At 37.8% G+C, this 26,219-nt stretch overlaps 1 protein-coding gene across 1 annotated transcript in view; it reads left to right on the top strand.

The window, feature by feature from the left end:
* FBN2 (fibrillin 2) overlaps window positions 1-26,219 on the top strand; it is a 262,490-nt gene that overhangs the window by 117,096 nt on the left and 119,175 nt on the right. Inside the window, exon 8 of the mRNA XM_040444382.1 lies at window positions 13,947-14,072. Within this exon, the coding sequence (XP_040300316.1) occupies window positions 13,947-14,072 (126 nt within the window). The remainder of the gene's footprint in view (window positions 1-13,946; window positions 14,073-26,219) is intronic.

Here is a 26,219-nt window from a genome sequence, read left to right as displayed (position 1 = left end):
TAGCGTATCCCCCTACCCAACACCCCGCTAGTAACCCTCAGTTTGTTCTCTGTGTTTAAGAGTCTCTTATGGTTTGTCTCCCTCTCTGTTTTTATATTATTTTTGCTTCCGTTCCCTTATGTGTATCTATTTTGAATCTTACATTCCACATGAGTGAAATCATATGAAATTTGTGTTTCTCTGACTTATTTCGCTTAGCAGAACACACACTAGTTCCATCCACGTTGTTGCAAATGGCAAGATTTCATTCTTTCTGATCACTGAGTAGTATTCCAATGTATATATATATATATATATACCACATCTTCTTTATCCATTCATTGGTCAGTGGACATTTGGGCTCTTTCCATACCTTGGCTATTGTTGATAGTGCTGCTAAAAACATTGGGGTGCCTGTGCCCCTTTGAACCAGCAATTTTGTATCCTTTGGATAAATATTTTAGTAGTGCAATTGCTGGGTCGTAGGATAGTTCTATTTTTAATTTTTTGAGGAACCTCCACACTACTTTCCAGAGTGGCTGCACCAGTGGCATTCACTGTTCCTCTTTCTCTGCATCCTCGCCAACATCTGTTGTTGCTGGAGTTGTTAATGTTAGTCATTCTGACAGGTGTGAGGTGGTATCTCATTGTGGTTTGGATTTGTATTTCTCTGATGCTGAGTGATACTGAGCAATTTTCATGTGTCGGTTGGCCATCTGGATGTCTTCTCTGGAAAAGTGTCCATTCATGTCTTTTGCCCATTTCTTCACTGGATTATTTGGTTTTGGGTGTTGATTTTGATAAGTTCTTTATAGATTTTGGATACTTACCCTTTATCTGATATGTCATTTGCAAATATCTTCTCCCGTTCTGTCAGTTGCCTTTTAGTTGTGCTGATTGTTTCCTTTGCTGTGCACAAGCTTTTTATCTTGATGAGGTCCAATAGTTCATTTTTGCTTTTGTTTCCCTTACCTCCAGAGACATGTCAAGTTAGAAGTTGCTGTGGCTGAGGTCAAAAAGGTTGTTGCCTGTTTCCTCCTCAAGGATTTTGATGGCTTCCTGTAACATTGAGGTCTTTCATCCATTTTGAGTTTATTCTTGTGTCTGGTGTAAGAAAGTGGTCCAGGTTCCTTCTTCTGCATGTCGCTGTCCAGTTTTCCTACCACCATTTGGGGAAGATGTCTTTTTTCCGTTAGATGTTCTTTCCTGCTTTGACAAAGATTAATTGGCTGTACATTTTTAGGTCCGTTTCTGGGTTCTCTCTTTTCTTCCCTTGATCTATGTGTCTGTTTTTGTGCCAGTTCCATACTTTCTTGATGATTGTAGCTTTGTAGTACAGCTTGAAGTTGGGAATTGAGATGCCTCCATCTTTGGTTTTCTTTTTCAGGATTGCTGTGGCTCTTCAGGGTCTTTTCTGGTTCCATACAAATTATAGGATTATTTGTTCTAGCTCTGTGAAGAATGCTGGTGTTATTTTGATATGGATTGCATTGAATATTTAGATTGCTTTGGGTGGTATCAACATTTAAATGATATTTGTTCTTCCAATGCATGAGCATGGAATGTTTTTCAATTTTTCGGTGTCTTTTTCAATTTCTTTCATAAGGTTTCTACAGTTTTCAATGTATAGATTTTTCACCTCTTTGGTTAGGTTTTTTCCTAGGTATTTTATGGTTTTTGGTGCAATTGGGATCAATTCCTTGATTTCTCCCACTGCTGCTTTGGTGTATAGAAATGCAACCGATTTCTGTGCATGGATTTTATATCCTATGACTTGGCTGAATTCATGGATCAGTTCTCGCAGTTTTTTTAGTGTAATCTTTTGGGTTTTCCATGTAGATTATCATGTCATCTGTGAAGAGTGAAAGTTTGACTTCCTCCTTGCCAGTTGGGATGCCTTTTATTTCTTTGTGTTGTCTGATTGCTGAGGCTAGGATTTCCAACACTTTGTTGAATAACAGTGGTGAGGGTGGATGTCCCTGTCATGTTCCTGACCTTAGGGGGAAAGCTCTCAGTTTTTCTCTATTGAGGATGATATTAGCAGTGGGTCTTTTATATATGGCTTTTATGATCTTGAGGTATGATCCTTCTGTCCCTACTTTCTTGAGAGTTTTTATCAAGAAAGGATGCTGTATTTTGTCAACTGCTTTGTCTGCATCTATTGAGAAAATCATGTGGTTCTTAGCCCTTCTTTTATTAATGTGATATATCACATTGATTGATTTGCAGATAATGAGCCAGCCTTGCATCCCAGGAATATATCCTACTCGATTGTGGTGAATAATTCTTTGAATGTATTGTTGGATCCAGTTTGTTTGTATATTGTCAAGAATTTTTGTATCCATGTTCATCAGGGGAATTGGGCTGTAGTTCTCCTTTTTAGTGGGGTCTTCATCTGGTTTTGGAATCAAGGTAATGCTGGCTTCATAGAATGAGTTTGGAAGTTTTCCTTCCATTTCTATTTTTTTACAACAGCTTCAACGTAATTGGTGCTAACTCTTCTTTAAATGTTTGATAGAATTCCCGTGCAAAGACAGATGGCCCTGGACTCTTTTTTGTTGGGAAATTTTTTATTACCAATTGGGTTGCTTTACTGGTTATGGGTCTGTTCAACTTTTCTATTTAGTTTTGGTAGTTTATATGTGTTTGGAATTTACCCATTTCTTCCAGAGTGCCCAATTTATTGGCATATAATTGCTCCTAATATTCTCTTATCGTTGTTTGTATTTCTGCATTGTTGGTTGTGATCTCTTCTCTTTAATTTGTGATTTTATTTATTTGGGTCCTTTCTTTTTTCTTTTTGATCAAACTGGGTAGGGATTTATCAATTTTGTTAATTCTTTCAAAGAACCAGCTCGTGGTTTCATTGATCTGTTCTACTGTGTTTTTCTTGGTTCTTTGTTTTTGATTTTTTATTTTATATCAATGATTTCTGCTCTAATCTTGATTATTTCCCTTATTCCGCCTTTTTGGGGCCTTGTTTGCTGTTCTTTTTCCAGCTCTTTTAGGTATAAAGTTAGGTTGTATATTTGAGACCTTTCTTTCTTCTTTAGGAAGGGCTGGATTGCTATATACTTCCCTCTTATGACTGCCTGTGCTGCATCCCAGAGGTTAGGGGCTGTCATGTTCTCATTTTCATTGGCTTTCATGTACTTTTTCTTTTCCTCTTTAATTTCTCCATTAACCCATTCATTCTTTAGTAGGATGTTCTTTAATCTCCATGTATTCATGGTCTTTCCAAAATTTTTCTTGTCGTTGATTTCAAGTTTCACAGCATTGTGGTCTGAAAATATGCAAGATATAATCAATCTTTTTGTGCTTGTTGAAGGCTGATTTGTGTTCCAGTATGTGATCTGTTCTGGAGAATGTTTCATGTGTACTAGAGAAGAATGTGTGTGCTGCTGCTTTAGGATGTAATGTTCTGCATATATCTGTTAAGCCCACCCAGTCCATTATGTCATTCAAAGCCATTGTTTCCTTGTGATTTTCTGCTTAGATTGGTCTGTCCATTGCTGAAAGTGGGGTGTTGAAGTCCCCTACTATTATGGTATTATTATCAATGAGTTCTTTATGTTGGTGATTTATTGATTTATATATTTGGGTGCTTCCATATTGAGACTGTAAATAGTTATAATTGTTAGGTCTTTTTGGTGGGTAGACCCCTTAGTTATGATAGAATACCCTTCTTCATCTCTTGTTACAGTCTTTATTTTAAAATCTAGTTTGTCTGATATAAATATAGCCACTCCAGCTATCTTTTGACAACCATTAGCATAATAGATCATTCTCCATCCTCTTACTTTCAATCTGCAGGTGTCTTTAGGTCTATAATGGGTCTCTTGTAAGCTGCATATAGATGAGTTTTATCTCATATGGAGTTGTGTTTTAAAACCCCACACTTCAGAGATTCTGCAGCTTGGATTCACACCGACTCTTGGGGTGAGGATCTCACTTAGCAATGGCCAGGTACCACCTTGCCCCAGAAAATGTTTGTGTGATCCTGCAGTGGTAGAGGTTCAGAGACTGGGGCAAAGGACAACACACAGCTGGCGCCAGGTTTTACCGCACTCTGGTGCCGTTTCCCAATTGCAGCAAATTTGCCTGCTCTGTGGGGTCTGCTGGTACCTTTGCCTGTGAGGAGGCCATATGGCCTCTACCAAATGCATTTCAAGCAGGGGAACCACTTCTCCCCATGTGTCACATGGACCCCTCAGACCCCACTGCCTGCTCCCCGCTGTACTTCCTCACCAGAGCACCTCCAGGCACTGAGCTTCCAGAACTTCAGACTCTGCACTCCACTGTTTGTACAATCCTGGTGGTAATGAAACCCTCTCTTTTCTTCCTGTCAGTGGTTTTGGGGAGCAGATTTCTTGTTCAATCACTTGGGAGTGTTTTTACTCTTTGTCTCTTTTTCTCTCCAACTCCTTTTGGGGGAGTGTATTTTCTGCACTTTGGCAGTGCACTGCTGTCTCCCCTCTCCTGTTCTTTTTCCCCCTCTCCTCTGTCCTCTCTCCACAAAAACAGTTTCTTACCCTCTTCAGCTTTTCTCTCAAGTTATGCAGATTGTTGTGTTAATCCTCAGATTAATTTCCTAGGTGTGCAAAAATGGTTTGGTGCTGGTCAAGCTGTGTTTCAGGGAGGAGATAAACTAAGGGTCTCCCTTCTGCCCCACCATCTTAATTCCTCCCCTGATAAAGTTTTCTTAAATCAAGGGTTTTACTGTATTAAGCCAAAATACATCTTGAGATCCTGAGGGTTTTATAATTACATCTCAATGTCCTAATGCTTAACAAGAAAAAAAAGGGAACAGAAAATATTAAATTCTTGCATTTTGGCCAAGTCCAAATGGTTATAGCAAATTTAACTTTGGAATTTCCTGACTTTTTTGTTGTTCAAATTGTAGGTTTTACCCAACATTAAAGGAGGCTTTCAATTTAATTTCCCTGTATTTAAATGTTTAAGGCAGTTGTGGAGGGCAGAAAGAATGGGAAGAAAGAAACCTTCTGGAGGACATAGTTTTAACAGCTCACCACTCAGTTGTTAAAAATATTCTCCTCCAGAAGCTCAGCATCCTCAATTTAAGTCTTCATTGTTTCAGAACTGGTAGAGGATTTCATCTTACTTGTTTAAAAGGGTAACGTGATGTTTCCACCCTGTGTAAATTGGAAAAAGAGACAGAGAAAGGAAAGGAAAGGAAAACCCCTTCTGGTAAATATCTCCGCTTCCCAAGAAATACCATTGGGGGATGCAGACCAAAAATGTAAGCTCCTGTTGTTTGCCTGGGTATTCAGTGACTTTTATGTCTTTTGAAATAGAAGTAGCTTTCCAACTGTTGTTTTAATCTTAAAAAGCCCAGTAATGCAAGTGCCTCTTGCTGCTGTTACTTCATGCATCAATTACTCCAAATGAGTGTTTAGAAAGATGCAGTATTGATTTCAAGCCAAAAGAGAACCATTTGTTACGTGGCTATAGAAGTGGTCTTTTTAAATAATGTCATTATTCTGCCTAAAGAGACAAAAGAACTTTTTAAAAAAAAGTTTATTTATTTTGAGCGGGAGAGAGAGAGAGAGAGAGAGAGAGAGAGAGAGAGAGAGAGAGAGGATGTGCATGGAGGAGGGTCAGAGAGAGAGGGAGAGAGGTAATCCCAAGCAGGCTGTGTGCTGTCAGCACAGAGCCTGATGTGGGACTCAATCCCATGAACCGTGAGATCATGACCTGAGCTGAAATCAAGAATCATACGTTTAACCATCTGAGCCATCCAGATGCCCCCAGACCAAAAACAAAAAACAAAAAAACAAAAATCAAAAAAAAAAAAACCCAACAAAAATAAAAACAAAGCAGTTAATTAAAAAGTCCCTTTAGTGCTCATTAAGGTTAATGCACAGAGACTATTTTAAATGTACTTCCTTAAGATTAATAACAAGAGGAAAGAGGGACCAAGAAGGAATATATAATAGTACTATAGTGAAATGCTGAGGTACCACAAGCATATTGGTAGTAAATGATAGACAGCATCCCTGTACAGTGGATATACAGTGGATTGGGGTATTTTCCATCATCCTAAAAAGATATCTTTCCCTTTCTATCTTCATTTTGAGTTACTGCCCTCTCTTTTCTTTCTTTTCCACATCAGACTTGGGAATTATCTACAGTTAGGCTCTATTCTGACTTATTCTAGAACCCTCTGCCGTCTGTGCAGTCACGTGAAACTCATTTCATCAAGATTACCAGGTAGGCTTTTCCTACTCCGTAGCTTGCCTGGTATTCCTGCAGAAAAAAATTATCTACATGTGGTTGCCTGCCCCCAGCCCCCATCACTGGAGTGCCTGTATCTGTCTCCTGTATCTCCTTCCTTCGTGTACAGCCTCCCAGTAGGCCTGTACACCACCCCACAGTTATGTCAGCCGAAGCATGCACAGATATTGTCTGTAGCACCTCCGCACCCAGCCTGTGGGTATGTACCTTACCAGTGCTTCCCATATACCTCGTTGCACTCCTGAAGCTGGGGCCGCTCTTGACTCCTCCCTTTCCTGACATGACTGTCCTTTCTTCCCCATTATCTCTTGGATTACTGAGGCACCTTTCTTTGGGATCTCCCTATCTCCTACTTGTCCCACCGTGGTCCTTTGTCCACATTGTAGGCACAGTGATCTTTCCAAAGTCCATGGTTGGCCATGTCCCTCCTGTGTTTGAGTCCCCCAACTTCTTGGTAAAATTCCTGCATGACCATCCTCTGCTTTCCTCTCTAGCTTCCTTTCTTTCTATGCACTCTTTGATTCAGTCCATTAACATTTACTTACTTCCTCAAATAAATCATGCCCTTCTTGCCTCACCTTTTGTGTATGCTCTTCCCTCTGCCTGGAAGACAGTATTCCACTTCATCTTCATAGCCTGGTGGGGGCCTGTTTTCTGACATGTTTTGGTGTGACTATGAATGTCCTGTGGAAGTCTGTCCTGACCCATTTCTCTTCTGTGTTTCCCTTTCATCCTGCGCTGCTCGTTGCACTGTTCATAGTACTGGTCACACCACATTGACACCAGGTATAACTGATCTCCCAGCTACCAGCGCCAGCTTCTGGAGAAGGAGTCCAGCAGACCCCAGGTTTCAGCTCTGCTCACTGCTGTGAAATTCTGTTTGTGGTCCAAGGAAACATTTATCTCGTGTTTTGCAACCAGCTGGGTCTCTTGTTTTATTTTTATTTTTTATTTTTGTATGTCATCTGTCACTGTTATGTGATTGGAGCAGAGGGGAGTACCAGAGCATCTTGACTGGAAGTCACAATCTGCATGTTTAGTAAGCCTTCCAGGTCATTTTGTGTGTGTGTGTGTGTGTGTGTGTGTGTGTGTGTGTGTGTACATTAAAGTTTTGTAACATCTGTCCTTTATTTTACCTAAAAGACCGAAGCTATTTGACATGAACTTATTCAAACTCAGATTCTCTTACTACAACCCCATTTCCATATTCTCTGCCTTTGATGAAGTGTCTTCCCATCTTTCCAGAACAGAATGTTCCAGCTCTGTACTTTACTCCATCACCTTTCTAAGACTCCTGACTCCTGCTGTTAATTGGCTCAGTTTCTAACTTGTGTCTCTTCTCTTTCCTGACTCTTTGTCTTATCTGCAATCAAGGCCATCTACATCAAACCTCTGTCCACTTTCTCTTTAGTCTCCTGTCACTATATTCTTTCTGACTTTGTTCACTGTGAAGTTTCCTAAAAGCATAGTCTGTAGCAGCAATCTCACTACCACCCCACCAATTATTTCTTACCTCTTTGTAAAATTGCCTTCGTTCTCATGAATCCTTCGTAGCATTTATCATTCTTGGTTACCCTTTTCCTTCTTAAATATTATTCCTTGATGTCTTAGTTTCCTAATATTGCTATAACATATTACCAAAAACTTAGTGACTTAAAACACAGAGTAATTTTTTTTACCGTTTTGGAAATCACATGTCCAGAATGGGTCTCACCAGGCTGAAGTCAAGGTATCAGCAGGACAGCCTATTCCTTCTGCAGTGTCTAGGGGAGAATTCATTTTCTTTGCTTACCTGATTTCTAGAAACTTCCTTCGTTACTGGCTTGTGGCCCCCTTCCGTCTTCAAAGTTAATGGTGCAGCATCTTCAAATCTCTCTCCAGATCTGACATTTCTACCTCATCTCTCACTTATAAAAACTCTTGGTTATATTGGACCCAGGACCAGATAATCCAAGACTATCTCCTCATCTCAAGATGAGTTGATTAGCAATCTTGATTCTCCCTTGTCATATGAACTAACATATTCACAGGTTCCCAGGATTAGGACTCTGACTTCATTGGTAGAGTCACTGTCCTGCCTGTCACATTTGACCTCTTTAATATATAAATGTTAAAAAAAATGAATAAATAAAATTTAAATCACTTTTCAGTAATCCTGGTAATCTTTCATTTCTTTATTTTCTTCACTCACTTCACACTGATGGTTTCATCTGTGTTTATCTATAGCTGCTGGTGCCTTTATAAAGATCTACCTTGGATTTTCAGCTACTTTCTAGATATTATTAGCTCAAAATGTTAGTGATGAAACCATCAACTTCCCCCAAAATATTTTTCCTTGATTTTATTAATTTTGTTAATATAAGTTCAATAATGAAATCTTACCATCCCTTTCTCTTATTCTTGCTTTAACTTTCAGGACGTTTCTTTCATTTATTATTTCCTTTCCTAGTCCCCCCTCATTAACTGCAGCCTGGACCATGTTATTATCTCTACTGTCCCTGCCATGTTCTTACCTTAGCCCTGTGTTTATCAACATTGGCAGATATTTTTACCAAAAGTAAAATTCTCTTTTTATTAAGTTTTTAATTTTAATTCCAGTATAGTTAACATACAGTTTTATATTAGCTTCAGGTGTACTCTTTAGTGATTCAGCACTTCTGTACATTGTTCAGTACTCATCGTGGTAAGTGTACTCTTTAATACCCCATCAAAAGTAAAATTCTGGGGCGCCTGGGTAGCTCCATTAGTTGGGCATCCGATTCTTGATTTCAGCTCAGGCTGTGATACCCAGGCTAGATGTATACCCAAGTGAAATTAGAGCATATGTCCACATAAAACTAGTACCCAAGTGTTCATAGCAGCTTTATCCACAACAGCCAAAAAGATGGAAACAGCTTGAATATCCACCAACTGAGGAATGAATGAATAAAATGTGATATATCCATAGAATGGAATATTATTCAGCAATTAGAAGGAATAAGGTACTAATACATGCCGCAACATTGAGAAACATTGAAAACATGCTAAGTGAAAGATGCCGGTCATGAAAAACCATATATTTTATGATTCCATTTATATGAAATGTCTAGAACAGGCAACCCTATAGAGACGGATGAGTTGTTATTAGTTGTGGATTTTTTAGTTAGGTTACTTACTCTCTGAAGCATAGAGGCAGGTCAGGAGAGTGCTGGGATGGAAGTACTTCTGGGGGAATGAACATGTTCTAAAATTAAGTTGTAGTGGTGGTTGTACAACCCTGTAGATGAACTAAAAACCAATTAATTTTTCACTGTAAGTGGGTGAATTGTACTACCATATAATATTATATTTCAGTAAATCTGTTTATGAATAATCAGTGGAATTCTGAGTACAAGTAATATACACCATAGTTTCAAAATCTGAAAAGGGGAAAGCAAACGTTAATTTTCCATTACAGCTTATTTTGCCATTTTGATAATGACTGTTTTCCTCATAAAGGCTTGAAGAAGGTAGCCATTTGTTGCACTTAAAATTTAGTCATAAACTTAAATAGCATATTCATGGTTCAATGTAAAATGGAAATATACTTTTTTCCTATACCAAAAAGAAAAGTATGCAGACTAGACCAAATGCATGTAGTTCCTTGGCATTGATGGAAATAAAATACAAACACTTATTTAAAACAAAATGTCTTGTTTTGTTTGTTCTAAGTTCTCTGTAACATAATTGTTACAGGGACTGCTTTATCATATGACGTCCATATTGGGATTGACAGAATCTCTAGGGCAATGTTCTTAGAATTCAGTGATATCTGAGATCACACTTAGCACTGCTTATCAAATTATTCATTATATTCTGCTTAGAGTAAGATTTACAGCAAATGTTGTAAATGTTGGTTGACAAATATGAGGTTCTGTGGTTTGGCAGTCAAATCTATCAGATGGTTTTGCTTAGATCTAATTCTCTTTAAAAAAAAAAAATCTGTATTCAACTTCTTCAAATTTCCAAGCTCTTTACAGTCCTTCCATGGCACACCCAACAACCCTCTCCTTTTGACAGTGTTGTTGCTCACTTCCATTCCTCATAGTCTCCCTCTTCTCTCCTTCATTTTTACTTCCCAGTCTCCTATGCTGACTTTGCTTCCTTTGGCTTTCTTTTTTTATATGGTGGTGGTTCTCAGAAGTTCCCTCCTTAGATTGAACTCTTTTCATTCATGTATCTTCTTTGGACATCTCATTTATGGTTTCACCTTCAAATATAGTCCATTGAGTTGGTGATAAATAACAAATGTACATCTTTACCCCTTATATATAAGTTTCAATTTTGTAGCTATGTAGTTGGAATTGCTGCCCATTTCTCATAAAAATCTCAAGTTCAAAAAAGCCAAAACCTGGCTTAACCTCAAAATGTTCCTCCATGTCCCATTCTCTGTCACTACCATTGTCTCCCTCGCTAATCAAGCTAGAAGTTGACAATCCTGTTGCAAAAATCCTGTTGATTTCTCCTTCCTCGTGTCTCATGAATATGTATTCTTTTCCTCATCATAAAGCCTCCTCCATGCTGTCATCACTGATCACTGGACTATTCATTGTCTACATTAAACACAAGAATTACCTTTCTAAAATATTGATTTGCTTACATAATGTTTTTACTTAATTTAAACTCCTTCATAGACACCATAAATCACCTCAGAATAAAAGTCAAAGTCCTTGGGAGGACTCTCCAGGGTTCATAGTATGGCTAACTAGCTAAACTTCACTTCTGTCAACTTCCTACCCATTCTGGTATACTTTCCATGCTCCAACTGTGCTATATTTTCAGATATACTCACCCATGCTGGTTTCTATTCTTGTTGTTCTTTATTAGTCTAAAACTGACTCCATTCTACTTGCCACAGTAATTGGTTCAGGACTCCAGCCGTTTGCCAATCAGCATATCCTCCTGGCTAAAGGAATATAGATCAAAACATTAGGACAAAAGAGAAGATTTGCGGGTGCTCTTGGGAAAACGTTTTCTCTCTCCTAAGAGAAAGCCCTGGGAAGAGACACCCTCTCTTCTAACTAGATGTCCTAGTCAAAGGTCTAGCATAGAATTGCTACAGCCTTTTTGCTCCCATCAAGGAATGCAGTCTAAGAATCAAGTCAAAGCACAGAGGAGTGCATAGTTGAACACATCTCAGAGAAACTCAGAGCAATAGACCTTGGCTTAAACCAATCCTGACGTCCATGCCTATAGACATCCAAATACGTAAGCTGTTAAATATTTCCTTTATGTCCATTTAGACCAGTTTTTCTGATATCTGCCCACAAAAGCCTCCAAACTGATAAATAAACTTTAAAAAATATTTCAAGGGAATGTGGGTGGAGGCACATCAGATATGCAGAGGATGAATGAAACCAACTCCTTTTATTAAGACTTTGCCTTTTCCTGTGAATACACTCCTCACCCTTAGACACACTTATGTATATCTCACCATGCAGTGTATACTTTATATTTGCACACATCCTTCTTACCATAAACATTAATGATAAATTTAAATATTAATTGATGAATAAATATTGGGCATGACTGCATTGAAATGCAGAGTGTTTTGGTCAGTTAAAAATAAAGCACTGAATTTTAAAAATTAGGGTAGGGAGTCTACCCAAAAATGAAATAAATTCCTATTTTTCATATAGGATTCCTAAATACTTGAGCGGGAGCCTTTTACATACAATTACTTGGAAGCTAACTTTTTTAAGGTTTGTAGTTAATTCTAAGAATTAACTACAATAAAATATTTAACACAAATATTTAACACAATAAAATATTTAACACAAAACCACAAATTTAATATCACTCCATGTGTTCCTCTCTGTTCCAGATTTTTTAAGGAAAAAGAAAAATGTCAAACATCTTTCAGTTTTCTACTCTTTGTTGTTAAGGAGGGTATTTGGAAATAGAGCACAAAGAAGCTCTTTAATTATGAAAGGAAATGCCTAGAAATAAGTTAATGCTTAAATGAAGGACTTAAGGTTTCTAATTTTTAAGAATTTAGATCAATCCTGGTCTTCATAAGTGCCTTGACTGTTGGTATGACTTTAAACGATCAGAAGGCAACTTGTGGTGGTGTTTCACCTTTGTGCTGCTTCCTACTTTACTGTGTTCTGTTCTCTTTTATAGTCTTCCTTATCCTGGAGTGATTGATCAATGTGTTTGGTGATTAAAGTGTAAATTTCTAGCCTCCTTTCTGTTCTGAATCCACATTCAGTTTTATTAAGAAGCACTGCACTTAGATAGCAGTATAAGATGCAATAGATCCTAATTTTGCACACATGGTTTCATTTTGTTGGATTAAATCTGATGGTAACAGCACCACATTATGTATTTGCTTCTCATGAAGTCAATTCATGTTAGAATTCTGCTCTCTCTTAGGGAATTGGTCAATTTTGATTTGTACCACTGTGCCTTCAGTGGCTAACTGCTAAACCTCAAATGAAGATATTATTTCAGGGAATGTCTGAATCTGATAAATTTCTTTATGAGAACATTCCAAGAAGACACACAGGCTTATAGTTATTTCATGACGCAGCTTGTAGGCAAGAGTAACTTGTCAGACTAAATGGGGAAAAAAAGAATGATTAGATTAATAGAGGAATTCAAAAAAGAGATTGCCAACCATTTCTGAAAATTGTGGGGTTTAAAATTTCTTCCCTTGTATTTACAAGAATATAATTTTTTCCTGTTTTGATACATTAAAAAATATATATGCAAATTAAAAAAAAAACAAAAGAATCTAAAAGCTCAGGTTTGCTGGTCAGTAATCATCCACGTTTATGACTTTTCCCTGTATTCATGTCTTTGTGCTTTAAAGAAGATGGCCAACTACTGGGTTTCCCTTACAATTGCTCATTTCCTTGTAAATGTATTAGCAATTAGCTCCCAGTGTACCTAATTGTAGTTTTGTTTGACTTTCGACCTTTCTCTGCTTACTGAACTAGAAGAAAAATAGATTAAGGCTAATGTAAATGGCCAGGTTTTCTGCTTTAGTGAAAGCTTAAAAGAAAGCAGACCTTTGATTAACGTGTAAGGGGATCGACTAGTCCCAGCATTGAGTAAGCTGAACGGTTAAGTGCCGGGAGGTACAATAGGAAAGCTGGACACCTCCCAAAGCCTCCCGAGTTTGCCCTCTGCCATGTTTCTGTATTATTTTAGATTTAAAGTTAATTCCCAGAATGTCAAGTATACCCATATTCAAATGGAAGTACGAAAACATATCCTGAAGCCAAATAGGAAAAAAAAAATTTGTGCTGCCTGTTGGCTCAAATAATTAGTGTGAAAATTAGCTATAAATTTTTAAATGTATTTAGTTATTCCACATTTTAAAATGTAATCCCGTATGTGTTTTTTAAAAAACCGTAGTAGGATAATTCCTAATTGATGTAGAATGGAAACAAAACATTGACATTTTTACTTATTTTCAATTTAAGTTGCATTTGGGGGGGAGAAAAGGATATGGAGTTTGGCTTTAGTTGGCGTTGTTTTACTGCCATGGGAGTTTGCTTTCATCTCAGTTCCCATAGATGTGTGTGAGAAATTCTTCAGGGTCTGAAACAAGAATATCTTCAGGGTTATATGATCTGACCTAATCAACCATGAGTACTCTGATACTCTTTAAAAAAAAAAAAAATCCCTTGTAAAAGCTATTTAATGGAGGCCTTTCTCAATCATCTTCTCCTCCTTCCCTTGATTAGACATCGATGAGTGCAGCGTCATTCCTGGGATATGTGTGACTGGCGAATGTTCCAACACCGTGGGAAGCTATTTTTGCGTTTGTCCACGTGGATATGTAACCTCAACAGATGGCTCTCGGTGCATCGGTAAGCCTTGGATTTTTGAAGGCACAATACAGTGCTCCTTTATAATAACAGAATAGCCCAAACACGTATGAAGATGGCAACGATTATAAAACCATTGGGTAAATGGCTGAAAAGGTTGTTTGAAATAAATGGTACCACTATTGAGGGATTGATAGACCAGGTGCTCTTTGCAAAGACTTCAGTTTCACAAGCCATCTGGGTTTGTTTTATGTTGTCAGAGTCATTTTGGAAATGAAGAAAGACTTCCTCAAGACATTGCTCTTGGCCAGTGCTAGAGACAAAAAGGCCGGAGAAAGATTTTTTTAATCTGCCTTGGAAGCCGGGATGTAGTAATTAAAGTTTCTTTTGTTGCTATGCATTCATTATGAATGCATGTCAGTGTCTTATTTACTTAGAGCTTGTTTATTCTAGTGAAAATAATTATTGCAGAAAAGAAATTGACACCTTTAATTTTGTGTTTTAAACATATTCAGAGTAGAGCCAAATACATTTGTATGTTTTCCTTTGTTTAGACAAATGAAACACTGCTTCTCAGTTATGATGTAGGTCATCCTTTATTGAGCAAAGCTTAAGCTTAGGGCAGCCATCCAACAGTGAACATGAGGGATGGGGATCCCTCCTTCAAATTACTGTGTTGTCATCCTAAATAATAGAAGAACAACAATGGCTGTCATAGAGGAAACAGAGGTAGTGGTAGTGAAGATAATAGCATTTATGGGGCACCTGGGTGTCTTGGTCAGTTGGGCGTCTGATTTTGGCTCAGGTCATGAACTCATGGTTCATGGGTTTGACCCCGTGTCAGGCTCTGTGCTGACACCCCGGAGCCTGGAGCCTGCTTTGGATTCTGTCTTCCTCTCTCTGTTCCTCCACTGCTCACACTCTGTCTCTCTCTCTCAAGAATACATAAAAATTTTAAAAATTAAAATAAATAATAGTTACCATTTATGAGACACATGCCACATGTAAGGCATTGGACAGCTATCTTATCTCATTATCTCATAGCTGTGGGGCCTTGAGCAATATACTGACCTGTCTGTATTTCAATTTCTTCTAGTAAATGTGCAATAAAATATTCTTTATTGTTTTTTTCCTTTTTTTTAACTTCAAGTTAGTTAACATAAAGTGTAATACTGGTTTCAGGAGTAGAATTTAGTGATTCATCACTTATGTATATCACCCAGTGCTCAAACCAACATAAGCCCTCCTTAATGCCCATCACCCATTTAGCTCATCCCTCCCTCCATACCCCTCCCTCCATACCCCTCCATCAACCCTCAGTTCTCTATATTTAAGAATCTCTTATGGTTTGCCTCCTTCTCTGTTTTTATTTTATTTTATTTTTCCTTCCCTTCCCTTGTGTTCATAAAATATATTTGTTGTTATTACGAGGAGGAGAAGGAGGATATATATGCCTGCACTGGACCCATATGTTATGTAATCCTTGTAATAGCTCTGTGTGACATGTGTAATTATTCAGATTTGCAGACAATGACATTTCAGGTTCAGAGAATTTTAGTGACTTACACAATAGTACAGAGCCAACAGATGGAACCAGTGTTCTTATCCAGATTGCTCCAGTAACACCTGCATCTGTGTTACTGCCCCACTACGCTGCCTCCTTACCTACTTTAAGGCAGTGGATAACCTGTGTCTAAATATCAAGGTCTTAGCCTGAGTGGTTTCTTTAACACCATATGAACAATCTGCTTTAAGAGGTAGGATGTCTGCTTCTAGCCTTCCTCTCCCCTCTTAGAGTGACAAGATTTGAATGATAGTTGTTTGTTCTTTATGAATGCATCAAGGTTCCTATCTTACGTTAGGTCAAACATTTTATGTGGAATATTAGGTCTATAACATGGAGAAAATTTAATAAGTTTTAGGGTCAGTATGCCCATTGATTCACTGCATGTAAGTCTAATTTATGTAACATAATTTCAAAGTCAGCTGTCAGTGAGAGTTGAAAACTAGTAAGAACTACCCCCACTGGCTTGATTTTCTAAAACTATGTAGGAAGATACTGTGTGTACACACACATCCACACATTCGCCACCTTGAAACAGACATAGACCCAACGCTGTAGGAGAAATAGCCATTTGGAAGCCATCATTGAACATCACTTGCTGGATGCCATTGACCCTGGTTTCAGGAAACTTATGTTCTAGAATATGGGAAGGTGAAAAAGGGAGGCTGGAGATGTAAGCGACTCTATTATTGTGAAGTTCTGGAAATCCAAGTAAGGTATTTTATTTGGTAGGCACTGTAGAGTAATTGAAGCCCTTTGAGAATGGATTGGAATGGAGGTTTTTAAGGGGGGATGAGGGAAATAAATTAGTTAGAAAGAAGAATTTGACGCAACAAATGTTAGTCTTTTATATTATATTTCCAAATTATATCCTCATGTTTGATTTTTTAAAATTTCTAAATATTTTAGTCAACAATTTGTGTTCATTTTTTTTTTTTTTTGCATTGAAAAAGAGGCAGAGTCTTTGTTATATTCCGATAATCAAGATCAAGATTCCCAGAAATTTATGGAGGTTGTTTCTCTTTGGTGTCAGATATTTGATTTACTTTGAAATGACCATAAACTCTCTTCATCTCTTGCCTATCTCTGTAAAGTTTTAAGTCTTTACCTGAACATTCAAAGCCCTTCAGAAACGGTCCCAGCTTTTATTCAAGGTCCATTGCTAATAGCTTGCTGCCTCAACACTCACATTTCTGTCACTGCTGTACATGACCAAACTGCCATACCTTTTTCATGATAGCTTCTCTTCTGAAGCATCTTGATGTCCCCTCACTGTGCTCATTAAAACCTGACTCGTCCTCTGAGTCCCCAGTTAGATGTCACATTTTCTTCTTGGGCACAATTAATCAGCCCGTCCCATAATATTTTTCATTTCCTTCGTTTCTGGCTTTCTCACATTGCACAGATATTTACACTTTATATGTCAGTCAGACTATAAGCTCCATTGGTTCTGCGTTATGCTGCTCCCTGGGAGCCTCACATGGTGACTTGTGTAGTCCTGTGGGCTCAGTAAATCTTTTACCAATGGAAAACCAGCAAATGGATGAAGTAGATGATGTTGGATGTAAGAATTTTGTGTTGGTTAATAACTGCTTTACATCATTTGGCATCCTGCTGGACGTGGTGTGTTGGGGTCCAGGATGCCCCTAAGCCAAGCGCCTGCTTAAGCTTCCAAGAGCTGAGGCACTTTGAGTCCTGTGCTAAGCGTGAGAATCTCCATTCATTTCAGTGTTGACATCCTGACCCAGGAACAAAGGAGATCCCCTAAGGAGGGGAGAATGACACTCCAAAATTATAAAGCCATAGTTAAATTAAGTAACAACCTTAAAACATTTTTGAATAACTGTGTTACATTTGGAGTAAGGATGTGTTTTCCATATATGAAAAAAAAAAAACAAATCTGATGTTTTAATGTGTAAGAGATCTTTGATTTTAATTTTTAAAAATTTGACTGTATTTTCTTAGACTCTATTTGTTTATGATTGAATTATGTATGTCCTGGATATTTCTATGCTATTTATTTTATAACCACATGCATACTGACAATAATGAGTTGGCTGGACTAAGAACTTTTTTTTTGAGTATGAAAATGCATGTTATCTCCATGAAGGCTTAATGCTGCCATAATTTCTTATTCTAGTTAACAAAAATATCCTGAGTCTATACCACATTATAAAGCATCAATAATCACTTCTTGGCCTTTTGGCTAAGATCATGGGTAAAGCATCAATAAACTGCCTTTTTTTCTTTTATGGGTAGGAAAACAGTTTCATATGACAGAAGAATTTAGCTGGGCATTTTAATTTTAAACTAGGATAGTTTTCCCATTTTACTTTATACTAAATATGAAAGTCAAGTGCCTAATATAATTTTATCTAGTATGTTTTATCAAATTTTCTTTTTAATATCCAGGACAGAGCTTTCTTTTCAACGCAGAGTACTAACATACGTCAGTTCTAAAAAGAGTAGAAATATGCCTAATAATCTTTTTCTTAGAAGCATTTTTTTTTTAATTTTTTTTCAACGTTTATTTATTTTTGGGACAGAGAGAGACAGAGCATGAACGGGGGAGGGGCAGAGAGAGAGGGAGACACAGAATCGGAAACAGGCTCCAGGCTCTGAGCCATCAGCCCAGAGCCCGACGCGGGGCTCGAACTCAAGGACCGCAAGATCGTGACCTGGCTGAAGTCGGACGCTTAACCGACTGCGCCACCCAGGCGCCCCATCTTAGAAGCATTTTTAATAGCCCAATTTAATGACCTTTGTGTCGTTTTAGAATACTCTGGCATTATTGATACCTAATTTCCACATTGTTATAGAGGCAAAGAGAGTGATTGCCAGGCAGCAATGAGTAATTAATGAATTGATAAGAGCAGTGAGCAAATTCTGTATGCAAGATGACGTGACTGCTGCTGTTATGAACAGAGCCAGCAGGGACCTTGAGCAGAGATACAAAAGCACCAGTCATCAGCAAAGCCAATGAAATTCAGAAAATGAGAGCGTTCAGAAATCTTATAGCTACAACATCCTAGGACATTTTCTTCAGCCTTACAAAAGTTTCAGTGCACTATATTGCCTTGGAATATTCTTAAGGAAACAAAACCTGAAAACATAATGTGAAAAAAAATAAGAACATTTGAGGCCATAGGTGATTAATTGCTAAATCGTTTTGTAGGCACTGGATGCTATAAGTCAAAAATTCTTGAGGAAATGGGCACTGGCGTAGACTCTGGCACACAGGTAGGCGCTTCATAAAGGGAACAGAGGTTTGCCAAGCAAAGAAGAAAGGCATGAGCAAGACACAGAAACTTTGTGTGAGGGGCTCTGGAGAGGATGCAAAGAGTTCATCTGAGAAAGAGAGCTGAGGGGAGGAAATAGTTGGAAACAAAACAAGGCAGATGGTTGAGATAAAGATTCTGTTGCTGAGGTTCTTAACTTCTTAACTTCTGTGCTGAGGAGTATCAGATTGATCCAGAGAGCAGTGAGAGTGACTTAAGAATTTGAGCAGGACAGAGACCAGAGACGAAAATCAGTGGGGGAAAAACATTTTAAAAGAAATGAGGAAGATAGAGAGTGATGACCAGGAGATGCTCTTTCTAGGTGGCCATGGGTGTTGATCACATGTGCACGTGCCTATTTGCAAAATGCTTGAGAGATAACCCGAGACGCCTAAAAATGTTTAACTAAAGGGAGAAAGGGAGACAGAGAAGCAACAGTATACTGAGTAGTGTTTTACCTTTAACTTCAGAATCATGTAGAAGACAACTGGTGGAACAGGGATACTGGTTTTAATTAGGAAGGAATGTCCTAGCAAGAAAAGGGTTATATAGTTAAGGAAGAAACACTTCATTATTTTAAGGAAAAAAATAAACCTAGGAGCCACAGTGCTTCTATTTCTTTCATTGTTCCTTGTTCTAGTTAGCCTTGTGTAATGGAAACATGAAAGCATACACGGAAGTATTTTAGGAATAGCAAGAATCTGCAGAATTAATCAAGGGGAACCCAAGTTGGCCCCAGATCATCAAAGAGGCAGGTGCAGTCCTCCAGTATCAGGGGATGCAGCCTGAGACAATGGCTTCTATTTATTGACCACCTACGATCACTAATATTCTGACCTGAGCTAACCTTATCAGTGTTTTCCGGCTGAATCCTTCATTTTTAAAGAGCAAAACTCATTCAACAGGAGATCTGTTTATTTCGAGGTACAATCCCCAGCTTTTACAAAGTTTTCATCACATTGTGTAATTAACCATTAGTTCTCTTAAATTAAGTTTAGAGTAAATGTCAAGCCATGAGAAAACACTGATAAGAGTACCATTATTTTGCTTCAAGTTAGACCCATATTTTAATCAGAGAAGATGAATTGCTTCCTCTTCCACAGTGTGGCTTTAAATGAGACTTCATGTAAACCTTGTTCAGGAATGTGGTGAGGGTGATAGGAGATTATTGGAAAAATAGACTTGTTTTCATTATTTCTGGCATATCACTCCTGCAGTTAAACATATATCAAGCGTTAGAAGGATTTGTCCTTGTTGTGTAATAAATCTGCCTCATCTGCCTTCATCCCTAATAATTCCCTATTTCAAGAGATGGTGTGCCTAGACAACTCTTAGTCCTACTGGGTGTCCCTTTTCTATTGTAGATATTCTTGCATGTGACACGTTTTCAAACCAGTGCTTTCCCAAAACCATGCAATTTTTGTTATGCAAAGGAATGAGCCTCTGGTTTAGTTTGTAACTTATTTTTAGGGAAACATTAACTATGGGACATCAAACTCATCTGTATTTTATCATAATATGAATTTGACTCTAAGAGTTGGAAGTAGATTGCCTGCTTCTCTGATGTTATTAGAAGAAACTAATCATAGAATTTATGAAAAAATGTATGATTTATTTTCCAATCCTCTCTTTCTGTCCTTCCACCCTCTCACAAATGACATGGTTTCGTCCAATACATATCTTAGGGCTGAGTAGAGATTTCCAAATCATGTAAAGCAGTGGTTATTTATATTAATTGAATTTGAAGACCCCTCTTGGACACACAGAAAATTGCTTTTTAGATCCACTCAGGATGATAATTCATTATCTTTGAGAAACTGCATTATAGAAAAGCAACTGGGTATTTAGTAATCATTTTAAATGAATTTGTGTTTTATTAGTCACAGTGAAGTCTCCATATATGAGAATCACAGTAGTGCCTACATATGGTGAGGCATTTTATACTGATTTTTCAGTGTTCACTGTAAATACCGATTTGTAGACCTCTCACAGTATCATTGCAGATTGCGAAAGTCTGGAACTGGTATAGATTCCTGATGAGCACCTACTCATTTTTATACATATTACCTTACTTCCAGTGTGATATTGTATTTGACCCATGAGTTGTTTATAGTGTATGGGGTTTCCATGGTTTGCAAATTTTCCACATGGGCTTGAAAAAGATGTGTTTTCTCCAGTTGTTGAATAAATCTGTCCACTAGATCAAACTTGTGACTTGTACCATTCACATTTTTTCTTTATCTACTGAATTTTGTCTGCTATATCTGCCCATTACTGAAAGAGGTGTGTAAATATTCCACTGTGATAGTAGAGTTCTCAGTTTCTCCATGTGGTTCTTTAATTTTTGTGCATATATTTTGATGTTATGTTACAAAGTGAAAAATATCTAAAATACTATGTTTTCCTGGTGAATTGAACCTTTTTTTCAATATGTATTGGCTTCCTAAAATTGTTTTCTTCTTGATCTGTTCCTTAATACTTTATTTTTGTGTATTTTATTTCATTGTGCATCACATTTTGTGAGTGGGGTTTAGAGGGTTTAAATATGTGCCTGATGTATATTTTTCCTGTCAATCTTTCTTTTTCCTTAGATTGTAAATATATCTCCTCTAAACAGCCTAAATATTAAAAAAAAAATACTTTTTCACAATCTGAAAACCTTTGCCTTTAAATTGAGATTTAAATCCATTTGTATTTATTATAGTAACCAATCTGTTTGTATTTCTCTTACCTTCTTTGTGCTTCTTATTTATCTTTCTTTTCTGTTACTTTTTTTCTCTTTCTTGCTCTCTTTTTTATTTATTGGTTTCCCTCCTCCCTCACACCCCATTCTTTTAAATTTATTGTTTAGAAATTATATACTTCCATTTCTGTTGTTTTAGCAGTTATCCTAGCATTTTAAGGTGCATATGTAACATAAAGTCTAAAATTAATCTGTATTTTACTCATACAAAACAATGAAAGAATATTAGGATGGTTACTGCACTTAGATCTCCCCCTCTCAACTTTTAAAAATTCTAGTCAGTTGCCACTCTGTTTGAAACAAATTATTTCTGTGTAATATTACAGAGTTTTTTTTATATATACCTGCATATCTAATTATTTTTCCTCATTATTCCTTCATATATTTCAAACCTTCTATTTGGAATCATCTTCCTTTTGCTTGAAGCACCTCTTCTAGAATTTCCTTTAGCAAGAATATTTTGGTAGAAAATTCTTTCTTTTTTTTTTTTCTTTAATGTTTATTTATCCTCGAGAGACAGAGACAGAGTGTGAGTGGGGGAGGGTCAGAGAGAGAGGGAGACACAGAATCTGAAGCAGGCTCCAGGCTCTGAGCTGTCAGCCCAGAGCCTGATGTGGGGCTCGAATTCACAGACTGTGAGGTCATGGCCTGAGCGGAAGTTAGAAGCTTAACTGACTGAGCCACCCAGGCGCCTCAGAAAATTCTTTCTTTTTATGAGTTCCTGAAAATCACATTAATTTTCTCTCTGGAAAGATGGTTTCTTGGGATACAGAGTTTTAGGTTGACAGCTGTTTTATCATAGTATACAGAAGATGCAATATTCCATTGTATTTTAGCATCCATTGGTGCTATTAAGAAGCCATTGATTGGTTCAAATACTCCTTGGAAAGTAATCAGTCTCTCTTTTTAGCCATTTTTAACCTCCTTATTTTTTCTTTGTGGATCTGCAGTTTCATAGTGATGTGGCAAGCTGTGTATTTCTTTTTATTTTTCCCACTTATTGGACATCATAGATCTGAGACTGTCTTGGAACTTTGTTAGAACGGTTCTAAGATAGTATCTGTTAAATATTGCCTCTTCCCTAGTACTTTCTAGTCTCTTACTAGATGCATTTTACCTTCTGATACTCACCTCCATATTTTTTAACTGTTTTTTCATACATTCTCCACGGCTTTGTCTCTCTGAAGTACACTGAAGATAAATTATTCAGATACGTCTTGGAGCTCACTAATTCTCTTTTCAGCTATGTGCAGTATACTGTTCAATACATCCACTAGGCATTTTATTTCAGTTATGATAGTTTTCATTTATAGAGGTTTCACTGAAAGTTTTTAAGACTGTTCTATCATGGTTTATGGACCCCTTTTATCTGTTCACAGTTTCAGACTTTAATTGCCTTAAGCATATGAAATATAATTTATTTATAATTAATATTTAATTAATTATCATTAAAAGTAGTTACAAATTGTCCACCTGTCCTGACCATTCTCATATCTGATATCTGATGTTTATTCAGCTGCTTTTGTTTATGTAGCCTTGTTTCTTTTTTGTGTTATTTACTCATTTATTTAGCTATTTATTTTTTTTGTTAGCCACTCCTGTCTCTTGGGACTTTGCCTATGAGAATTCTTTGAGACCTGCTTAATATTAAGTCCTAATTTGCTGTATTTTACCTTTGTCAGTTGCACAGTATCCCTGCCTGAGGACCTCTATGTAGTATATTCTTACTTTGAAGTTTTTCAGACCGCAGCCTAGTATGAATTGAGACACCAAAGTGTCTCTGTAAGGAAGAGCTTGGAGTTAAGATTCTTAGGAGAGGTTTTTTGTTTTTAGTTTAATTTTGTTTTGTTTTGTTTTTTAACCTCCACTCAACACTGAGGTAGAGACAGATAAGTCTCTTAACTTCCCTCCTGTACATTATCACCTTGTCCTAAGGATATGGGTCTTTGGAGCCCTTCGTTTATGAGGGAGTTTTCTATTACTTTTTGTGTTGGAAGGGAGAATCTGGGCTTTTTATCTTTTATTTCCTGGACCCCGTGAAACTATCAGGGCTGAAACTGAAAGTCTCCAGAGTTTTGCAGAAGCTGTAAATCTGAAACTTAGCTGTGCACTTACCTCTCAAGATCCTGTTTTCACTTCATTGTGAGACTCTGTTTTTCCCTTTCTTTCATGCCAGCTGGGTAATGTAATGTATTTTTAAAATACTTTTTCATATTTTAGGCAGGATCTTTAAATTGGGAGGGACATTCAGGGTAGCTAATCCACCATTCTGCTGGGAACACAACAAATACTGTTTTATTTAATTCTGCCACAAACCCTGTTCCGAGAAGAAGAAGACTTAAATACAGTTGCAAAATCAAGCAGTAGGATTTTGATGGAAGAACTAAGTCTTCTGATTCAAGGCCATGGTTTTGCTTTTTTGTTGTTTTGTTTTGTTTTCTGAGTTTTGTCTTTCATTTTTTCTCAAACTTCATGGTACAAGCTCCTCCTTACAGAATCCTTGAAGACAGAAATACATTCAGCCTACTTTGTAGTACCGAGTGTGTTTCGTAACTGAGATTATTGCTATGAGTTTATGACTTTCTAATCTGCCTTATCTTATTCTTGAGAAATGTAGCAATCAAGTAAATCTAGGAATATGATATCTGGGGCTCCTGGAGTAAATATTCCAAAAATTAATTTCCTGGATCATTTTTGGGAATAGACACCTACCTGTGAACTTATTCCCAGTGGCAGTCTGTCCAAGCCCAGCTTGGAGAGTTCATGAAATGTCTGCCATGCAGTTTGCATGCATGCTTCAAATTGAGTACTTTGCTTTTGGGCCTAGTGACTTCCTTTTGGGAAATGAAAGGAGGTGTTCTGAATCTTAAAGGCAGTACCTTAAAGCCATTTTAACAGTAGCTTATTTATTTTTTGACAGTAGCTTAGAAGCATCCTGAGGTATATACTACAGACCATTTGAGAAAATAGTATATTTGTTTCAAAGTCTGTATCTTGTACTAAACAATTTAAGCTTTACCTATTAATTGAACTTTTTGGCAACTGCTAGATTCATCTGCATCAGTGGAATGCAGCTCCTGATTGCCGTGGTACGCATTTATTCTTGCCATCATAGACAAAACTTCTTTGAAGCTTCTTGATAAAAGTTGAATCATATATAATAAACCAGACCCACAATTTTATCTCCATTGGGTACCATAAAAACAGTTTTAGTTTAAGCTCACTGGGTTTATAGATGATATTAATATTTTATCCCTGTGCAGTTTTGCATTTTATGTTCTCTTCTGATGACGTCTTCCAGACTTCATCTTCTATTTTGATCCATTTGCTACTCTGCTGCCAGAGGGACCTTTTATTGTAATCAAACTTGATCATGTCAGTGCTCTACTCCCAACACTGCAGGATAATGCAAAACTCCTCACCATCACAGTCCTGCCAGGCCCCATGGTTACAGCCTGGTCCTCGCCTGACTTGACTTGTCACCACCATTTGACATCATTTATTGCCCTAATTCTCAAAAATGTCTTGTCCCGCCTCATGGCTTACAACACGTGTGTACACACCTCATTCATAGGTATGTACCTTGAGCCTGACTGTCCCTCAGGGTTCCAGGCTCCTGTATTCAACATCCCAGAGGTAACATGTTTTAGAGAAGCCTTGTACTATGTCCCCGAATCCTGTTTTTCCCCTTGTCTTCCTGTCTCAGCTGTCTAAGTCAAAAACTTAGGAAATTTCCAAGACTCTCTTAATCTCATACCCTACTCCCAAGCAATTCCCCCTGGGCTGTACCTTCAAAATATATCTGCCATCTGACTGCTTTTATCATTGTCACTGCTACCACCATCATCTGGGTCCCCATTTTCCGTCACCAATTCCCATCACTGGTATTCCTGCACTCACCACTGTCAACAGCCAAAGAGTCCTTTTTAAAAATGTAAACCATTATCTTTCCTCTAACTGAAAGCATCCAGTGACTCTTACAGCACTCCATATAAAATTGAAAAGTCCTTCTCTAATGGTTCACGTGGTATTGTGTTTGGTATTTCTCTGAGCTTAGAGTCTTCCGCTCTCCTTTTGTGTTCGCTTCTCTGGCTGTGTTGGCCCCTTGTTTTTACACACATTGAGCACATCCCCTTCTTCTTCTTCCAACTTCTCTTCCCTCAGATAATCACATGGCACCTGGTCTCATATCATGCAGGTCTCTGCTCAGATGTCACTGGCTCAGAGGAGCTGTTTGTGATCAACCTTTCTAGAACAGGAGCTGTATCAGTCAGGTATTGCTGTGTAACAAACAGCCGTAAACGCTTAGTGGCAAACAGCACTCTGCGTCTGCAAGTCAGCTGGAGATTGGATAATCTAGGCTGGAATTGGGCTCTTACTTTCTTTCAAGCTCTGGCTCTATAATATGGGCTCATATCTGCTTTGTGTCTTTCATTACTGTATGCCTGGGATATGGCATGGAATAGGTCAGTGAGTATTTGCTTAGAAAATGAGTAAGGAGGGGCGCCTGGGTGGCGCAGTCGGTTGAGCGTCCGACTTCAGCCAGGTCACGATCTCGCGGTCCGTGAGTTCGAGCCCCGCGTCAGGCTCTGGGCTGATGGCTC

This window comes from Herpailurus yagouaroundi, unplaced genomic scaffold (genome assembly GCF_014898765.1).
Source record: "Herpailurus yagouaroundi ecotype Mexico unplaced genomic scaffold, PumYag 192, whole genome shotgun sequence".
Lineage (NCBI taxonomy): Eukaryota > Metazoa > Chordata > Mammalia > Carnivora > Felidae > Herpailurus > Herpailurus yagouaroundi.
Note: the sequence above shows the minus strand (reverse complement) of the source record. Positions and strands in the feature narration are given on the sequence as shown.